This window comes from Acanthisitta chloris, unplaced genomic scaffold, assembly GCF_000695815.1.
Source record: "Acanthisitta chloris isolate BGI_N310 unplaced genomic scaffold, ASM69581v1 scaffold20665, whole genome shotgun sequence".
Taxonomy (NCBI): Eukaryota; Metazoa; Chordata; class Aves; order Passeriformes; family Acanthisittidae; genus Acanthisitta; species Acanthisitta chloris.
The window spans coordinates 1-7,680 of NW_008672583.1; the positions used below are offsets into that span (position 1 = coordinate 1).

The following is a 7,680-nucleotide window of genomic DNA, read 5'->3' on the forward strand; positions in this document are numbered from 1 at the left end:
CAACTTCATGGCCCTGAAGCTGTTGTTCAGAGGGCAGGAGGGAGGAGTTTTTTTCTCATCAGAGAACTCCATGAGCACTATATGGGAAATATTGTCATTTCTGAAGCAATCAAGTATTGTTCTGTGATTAGCTCTTCCCTTAAGAACATGTTCCTGCGGAGTTAAACTTCTAAGCGTAACTGACGTTCTTCCTTGTAACAGAGAGGGTTTAGCTTAAGTGTTCTACTGTTCAATCCAAGGGAAATAAATGAGGAAAAGGAAGGAACAAACCTTTTCTCAACCTACTTACCTGACCATTCTTTTCTCTTCCAAGACAGTTGATATTCTGTGCCCTGGCCGTGCTCGCCGAGGAACGTAAACCCATTGAGTGTTTGGATGCTTTTGGGGCCACTGGTAAAGTACTTTCCTTTAATATTTTGGTTACTAGCCAATGGCAGGAAGTTGCAGAAACCAGTGGTAACTGAGATCACATAGTCATAAATAATGTGAATTTTCTCCCTGAGGAGAATTTCTCCCTGGGGGATTTTCTCCCTCAGGCAGGCAGTGATTAGCCTCCATCCAAAAAAGCAGCTGTTAGGAGCCTGGTGCTAAGCCTTTTCAAGGGGCTATAAACAGCATTAAATCAAAGCTTGGTGGTTTCTTGCCTTAATATCCATGAAATGGCATCTTCCTAAGCTTGTGTCCCAGTTCACAGCTCCCTCATGGCTCCGTGGCTGTGGAATTTGGCTGTAAAATCAACCTGTGGTTTGTAAATGGGGACGAATCCAAGGTTCTTTATCACAGTTCTCTCTGAATTGATTACAAAAATTCTGAACACAGATATGGAGTAGTTGCATCAGTGTCTGCTAAACATCTGGAACAAAAATCTGAGGAGATCTGGGTTTCCCAGTGGTCTGTGCCACACTGGAGTGCTAAGCCAAGGGTTTTTCCTGAGGGTGCAGCTCAGTGTAACAATCACAGGCCTTCTGGTCTATAACCCCAATCATCATCCCAAAAGGTGGCTGAGGTCCCTTTCCATACCCACAGCTCCAGTTCTGTTTTCCCTCAGGTATAATGGGACTGCAGTGGGCCAAGCACCTCCAGAGTTCTGTGAAAGTCACAATTAATGACTGCAATGAAAATTCCGTGACAATGATTAAGGAAAACTGTCACTTAAACAAAATGAAGGTGAAGCTGAACACGAAGGAGGAGGACCATGTTGAAGCCATGGGAGATGGAGAAGAAAGCACTGACATCATCGAGGTGACAAAAATGGATGCCAATGTGATCATGCATTTGAGAGCATTTGATTTTATGTAAGTGGTGCATGTTTCTGTCAAAGTATTCTGGTTAGACAGTGACACAACCCTAGCCCCCAGTGTGTGATTATGTGGAGAAGTTAGAATGAAAGAGTCAACCAATAGCCACTTGGTGTTGTAAATGTAATTCCACTGTGCCAGAAAAGGTGGGGGAACAGGACTTTAATCTTTTAGAAATTGCTGGAAAATTATTGCCCTTCTGACATCCAGAATGGACTGTAAATACACATGAAAATTTTAAGCCAAACTGGTTTGGTTTATTTTTACAATTTCACTGTCTTTTTGATAAAGAGAAATGTCAAATTAGTCTTTTCCTTAAGATTTTTCTTAGTTTAAAATTCTTACCTTTGCATGTTGTGGAGGACTTGGTTGCATCTCTTGTTTTTATCCAGTTTGCAGCATATCAGTTATCAGTTGGAGTAGGCTCATTCTTCTAGGTTGGGTTGATAGATGTTGCATTCAAATCCTACACAAACACCAAAGGAAGTGATGGGATTTTTTTTATATTATTATTGATTAACATCCAGATCTAAGCAGCTGGTGTTGAGACTGAAAATTAGGCTAATTAATTAGTGAAACAGATATTTTTGGCTGTAAGGGCAAAGGTTACAGGCTGAAATTCTTATAACTAAAGTTTTACAACTTCTTAGGACTAGAATTGATCAGCAGGTCAGGATGCAGGAAAAGCTGCTTGCAGGTTTTGTGGTGTGTATTTTCCAGCCTCCCTGGCTCTGGCAGTGTGACACTTAGGCTCTCCAGAGTAGCTTATGAGAGGTGTGATGGAAGCTTTTAGTCCTGTTTCCTCTTCTTCTTTTCAACATGACCACAGGTGAAGGTTATAAACCAGTGTCTTCCTCAGTGTAAAGCTGAACTCAGTGGTACTTTCTTTTCAGCCATCTGGACCCCTATGGAACTTCTGTGAACTACCTGGATTCTGCCTTCAGGAATGTGAGGAACCTTGGCATTGTGTCTCTGACATCCACAGACATCAGCTCTCTGTATGCAAAGGCTCAGCACGTGGCCCTGAGACACTATGGGGGCACCATTGTCAGAACAGAGTACTACAGGGAGCTGGCAGCTAGAATTGTCATTGCTGCTGTGACAAGGTACTGCTGAAAAAAAACCAGCTCCAGGTGAACAAACCAAGGAGGTAGTTGTTAGCAATAATTAGTGGCTGGGCAAGGTGCAAATGCAGCAGTAGGGTCAGGGGTGGGATGGTGATAGAAAAAGTAATACCCAGGCGTGCAAACTCTTCTATTCCTCTGCCAGTTTTGTCAGTTTAGAGCTGCACAGGACTCTATAGATGCTAATTAAACTCCTTGAATGGCTTCTTGCTAAGCACTGCAGTTAGACTTGCTTCAGTGCAACCTGATGTTCACTTCAGGTCCTTGTGCTTGAGGTTCAGAAGACAAATATAGTCACTGACATGTGAAATGACTCGTTTGCATAGAGATGCTCTCAGTAAATTCAGTCTGTTAAATAAATGAAGACATAAAACCTAATTGGGGAAAGAAACACACAGGCAAGAGGATGGGACAACTGCTTGGGATAGATAGGAAGGAAACAAAGTGCAAAGAGGTCTGGAGAACAACAGAGCACAAATAGTGACCTGAAGAGGTTTAGGTTTCACTTCTCTACCTCCCTGCATAGGTGAGGTGGTGCTAGACCATCTAGATGTGACAAAAAGAAGGAAAACAAGTTTTGCACGGCCTGACAGGAAGGACACAGCAAGGCATTTGAGGAACAGCATTTCCTGGTCACTCTCTCAGACCTTTAGCACCTCTAGAGAGTGGACGAGCCCAAGAGTCTTGCAGCAGGTGGATGTGTGTGTGGCAGTGTTTGCCTGCTGAGCTCAGTTGGGTTGGTTTGTTTTTCCTCCCCAGAGCTGCAGCTCGCTGTAACAAAGGCATTGAGGTGCTGCTGGCAGTAGCCCTGGAACACTTTGTGCTGGTGGTGGTCAGAGTTTTGCGGGGCCCAACACCTGCGGATGATTCGGCCAAGAAAATCCGATACCTCATCCACTGCCAGTGGTGTGAAGAGAGGATCTTTCAGAAAGAGGGGAACATGCTAGAAGGTAAATGCCTTTCATTTTAACATCCCAGAGGGTTTGATTCCTGTCTCTCAGTTTTCTGCTTGTTTAGGCCTTCTTAGTACTTACAGCCCTTTAACAGTTCCCTTGATGGTACCAGGGAGTGCTGTGTATGAGCTGGAGAAGGCACTGTGCTGTGTGCTCGTGGGTTGGATTTGTCTGCTTGGATTTTGCTGTAAAGGGACTGGGTTTGTGGACCAGATTGTGGCTGCTCCATCCCTGGGAGTGTTCCAGGCCAGGTTGGATGGGGCTTGGAGCAGCCTGGGCTGGTGGGAGGTGTCCCTAGTCAGGGCAGGGAGTGGAACTGAATGGGCTTTAAAGTCCCTTTCAACCCAGACCATTCTGGGATTCTGTGATTTGCTTCTGGGCAGGGCATTCTCCCAGCTAGCTGTAGCTGCTGCAGCTGCCAGGATGCTTGGCATGGCATGGATCTGCCTTTTCAGGAGAGGCCATGAAGAGTGGGGCAGCCTGGGCTGCCACTGAGTTCCTCCAGACAGCAGCAGCTGGATAGATTTGGGTGTCAGGTTGCTTTTCATAGAACCATAGAATGTTAAGGGATTGGAATGGACCTTACAGATCATTACCCCCCTGCCCTGGGCAGAGACACCTCCCACCAGAGCAGGTTGCTCAAGGCTCATCCAACCTGGCTGTGAACACTGCCAGGGTTGGGGCAGCCACAGCCTCCCTGGGCACCCTGGGACAGTGTCTCACCACCAGAACAGGGAAAAAATTCTGCCTGATATCTAATCTAAATTTCCCCTTTAAATTTGTAGCCATTACTCCTTGTCCTGTCACTGCAGTTCCTCTTCTGCTGTTCATTCCAGTTCCTTCAAATGTAGTGGACTAAACAGTCTCACTTTTCTGTCCTGTTGATCATGGGCTGTCTCCATACACAGCTTAGCAGAGGCAGGAGACAAAAATTACACCAGGAGGTAGTTACTAGCCAGATGGGGGTTTGAGTGAATAGAAAAGCCTTAAAACCTGGTTTCAAAATTAGAGGCTCTTGGACACCTCACTATTAACTGGTGTGTCCTCGGCTGCTCTGCTCTCTGTCAGGTGATGAGCTTGGTATTCAAACAAGTTTTAAAAACCAGATCAAGTTTTAAGGGTGGGAATGAGTAACAAGTAAGTACAGTGAATAATGTGATCTGTAGTTAGGTGTTTACTAAATGCCTTAATTTCCAGCAAGCTCACTTAGACCTTAGGAAACTTGCAGATGGGCTGTGCTTTGTGGGTGTAATTTGCTGGCCATGTGTGAAAATTTTTGGTTGAGATTTCTGTTCACCTGCACAGCTACTGACAGAAGTGTAGGAAGGAGAATCCTTTCCTTGTGGCTTGAAACAGACAGGAGGTTATGTGGCTTTTTTTTCCCCTTCAGTGTTTTAACACTGATTAAAGATCAAGTCATCAGTCGCTAAATCCTCATCATAAGCTGCTTGGCAGAAGTGAGAGCAGTGTCACACTTGTGCTGTTGCCCTTCAAATCCCTTCACTGCAGTCAGCTACTGCTGCATCTCTGTGTGTCTCTCCATTTGCACTCCTGGCTGGTTCAGATCAACTCAAAATCCTCTTTTTCTGTTGTAGAAAACCCTTACCAGCAGCTGCCCTGTGACTGCCATGGCAGTATGCCTGGGAAGACAGCAGTGGTTCTGGGTCCTCTCTGGTAAGTTCAGATCTGGAGACTCATTTTGGCTTCAGTCCTGTCATAGAAATGCAAGTCTGCTGGGTATGTTAGCACTACAGAAGGAGTTACAGCAATCAGGAGGAATTCAGGAGACACATCATGGATTTGATGGCTGGGGACAGAGTGGCTGCAGAGCACCAGGCAGAAAGGAACCTGGGAGTGTGGAGAGACAGGAGCTGCCGAGGAGCCAGCAGTGTGCTCAGGGGGCCAAGAAGGCCAATGGCATCCTGGGCTGGAGCAGGGACAGTGTGGTCAGCAGGACCAGGAGGTGATTCTGCCCCTGCACTCGGTGCTGGGGAGGCCACACCTTGAATCCTGTGCTCAGTTCTGGGCCCTCAGCTCAGGAGGGACATTGAGGGGCTGGAGCAGGTCCAGAGCAGAGCAACGAGGCTGGGGAAGGGACTGAGCACAAGTGCCATGAGGAGAGGCTGAGGGAGTTGGGGGGGTTCAGCCTGGAATGTGCTGCCCAGGGAGGTGGTGGATTCCCCATCCCTGGAGGTTTTCAAGCTGAGACTGGATGTGGCACTTAGTGCCATGGGCTAGTGACCACGGGAGGGTTGGACTGGTTGATTCTATGACTCTATGAATTTAGTAGGATGTTCAGTTTTTGCTTTTGTTCCAGTGAGTTATAAATAATAACAAGCTCACTTTAAATTCCACATTCAGTGCACTTAGGGAATGTAAGAAGAACCTGCCTCTGTGTTCCTCCACTTGCCAAATGTTAAGCAACTCTTTTTTACTCTATACTTGTGGAGAATTCACTTAGTAAATCCTTTCATGTGGTGATAAATACTGCACTGCTTGGTGATTAATACTTGTGACAAACAAAAGTAAAGCTGCTTAGGTCTTCTAACCATTTCAGATCAGCCTTAGAAATGATTGGCAATTGACAGTACCTTTCTGGTGGGGGTTACATGAACTTGTCTACAGTGGTTATTTGGTTTCTGCCATACTTGAGATCATAGAATCATAGAATTTAGGGGTTGGGATGGAGCTTAGAGATGATCCAGCCCCAAGCCCTGCCCTGGGCAGGGACACCTCCCACCAGAGCAGGTTGCTCAAGGCTCATCCAACCTGGCTGTGAACACTGCCAGGGTTGGGGCAGCCACAGCCTCCCTGGGCAACCTGGGACAGTGTCTCACCAAATCCTGATTTCATTTTTACCCAGACTGATGTTACTGTCATTGCAAACAAAGCAGTTCAGCTTTGGTAAATCAAAAACACTCTCAGCCTGATGCAGCACCTCAGTGTTAACATAACTGCTGATCAATTTGGGCAAGAGATTGTTAGAGCAGCTTTTTTGCTTTCACTAAGGAGTCTTAACTTCTCCCTGCTGCATGTCCCAGGTCAGGAGCTCTGTTCAACACTGGATTCCTCAGGAGAATGCTCGTGGAGGCTGTGCAGTATGGCTTGGATGAGACTCAGCCCCTGCTGAAGACGTTGGTTTCCGAAGCAGAGTGCACAACTTTAAAACATTTTACTACCCCCAGTGCTGGTGATGAGAACAAACAAGGTAAGGAGAAGGGCTGGCTCCTGAATCAAGGCACTGCACCACTTCACTGACTCACAGCAGGATTAATGGATTTTTAATTGTATTCCAGAAGAGTGTGGAGTATATATTAAAACACCGAAAGCTTCTACAGAATCCTACTTGGTACCTGGTAAGTGCATCATTTTGGTGTAGCAGTTTCATATGGTTTAAGTGATGCCTAAGCCAACCTCACTTCCACATTTTTCTTCTTACACTTAAGTTTTTTTCCCAGTGAATACCAGTTTTACTTTATCTGAAGATAAAAGTAAGATATTTACTGGTCCAAGCAGAATGCCAAATACTCCCTGGGACTCGTTTGCTTGTGATGACTGAAGTGACCTGTGAATTAAATTCAGGCTGGATTATAACTCTGCAAATACTAGTTGTAAAAGCAGGCAGAGGTGAAGCTGCTGTGTGGCTTGGCTTTTAGGCTTCACTGGCAGCTTTTGGGGTCTCCTTGAGCAATCTCCCAGCAGCAGGACAAGAGGGCACAGACTCAAGCTCTGCCAGGGGAGGGTTAGGTTGGATATTAGGAAGAGATTTTTTAGGGTGATCAGGCATTGGAATGTGCTGCCCAGGGAGGTGGTGGATTCCCCATCCCTGGAGGTTTTCAAGCTGAGACTGGATGTGGCACTTAGTGCCATGGGCTAGTGACCACGGGAGGGTTGGACTCGATCTTGGAGGTCTCTTCCAGCCTGGTTGATTCTGTGATTCATTGACTGGTTCCTCTGGTGTTTGCTGTGGCACAGGGAAGAGAAAAACTGAGGAGGTGCTTCGCAGTGCAGTGAAGAGGCAGAAGGCTGAGCACAGTGCTGAGCACCCTGCGTTCTACTACAACATCCACCGGCACAGCATCAAAGGGATGAACATGCCAAAGTAAGGGCCTGGAAACTCCACTCCTATTCTGCCAGCCTTACCAGCACTGAGCTGTTTCTAACCGTGTGGGTTTGTTTCCTGTTGGTTTTGCCCAGGTTAAATAAGTTCCTGACCTATCTGTCCGACGCTGGATACAGAGTGAGTCGAACCCACTTTGACCCCATGGGGGTTCGCACCAACGCACCCTTGGCACAGTTTAAGAC

At 46.4% G+C, this 7,680-nt stretch overlaps 1 protein-coding gene across 1 annotated transcript; it reads left to right on the forward strand.

The window, feature by feature from the left end:
• Positions 1 to 313: 313 nt before the first annotated feature.
• On the forward strand, positions 314 to 7,678 carry TRMT1L (tRNA methyltransferase 1 homolog (S. cerevisiae)-like; the record flags this gene model as incomplete). Its single annotated transcript, XM_009074585.1, has 9 exons — positions 314 to 393; positions 1,049 to 1,295; positions 2,192 to 2,404; positions 3,182 to 3,372; positions 4,971 to 5,049; positions 6,417 to 6,583; positions 6,672 to 6,731; positions 7,351 to 7,477; positions 7,573 to 7,678. Coding segments are annotated over 9 exons (1,270 nt in total), but the record flags the coding sequence as incomplete, so codon positions are not given.
• Positions 7,679 to 7,680: the final 2 nt, after the last annotated feature.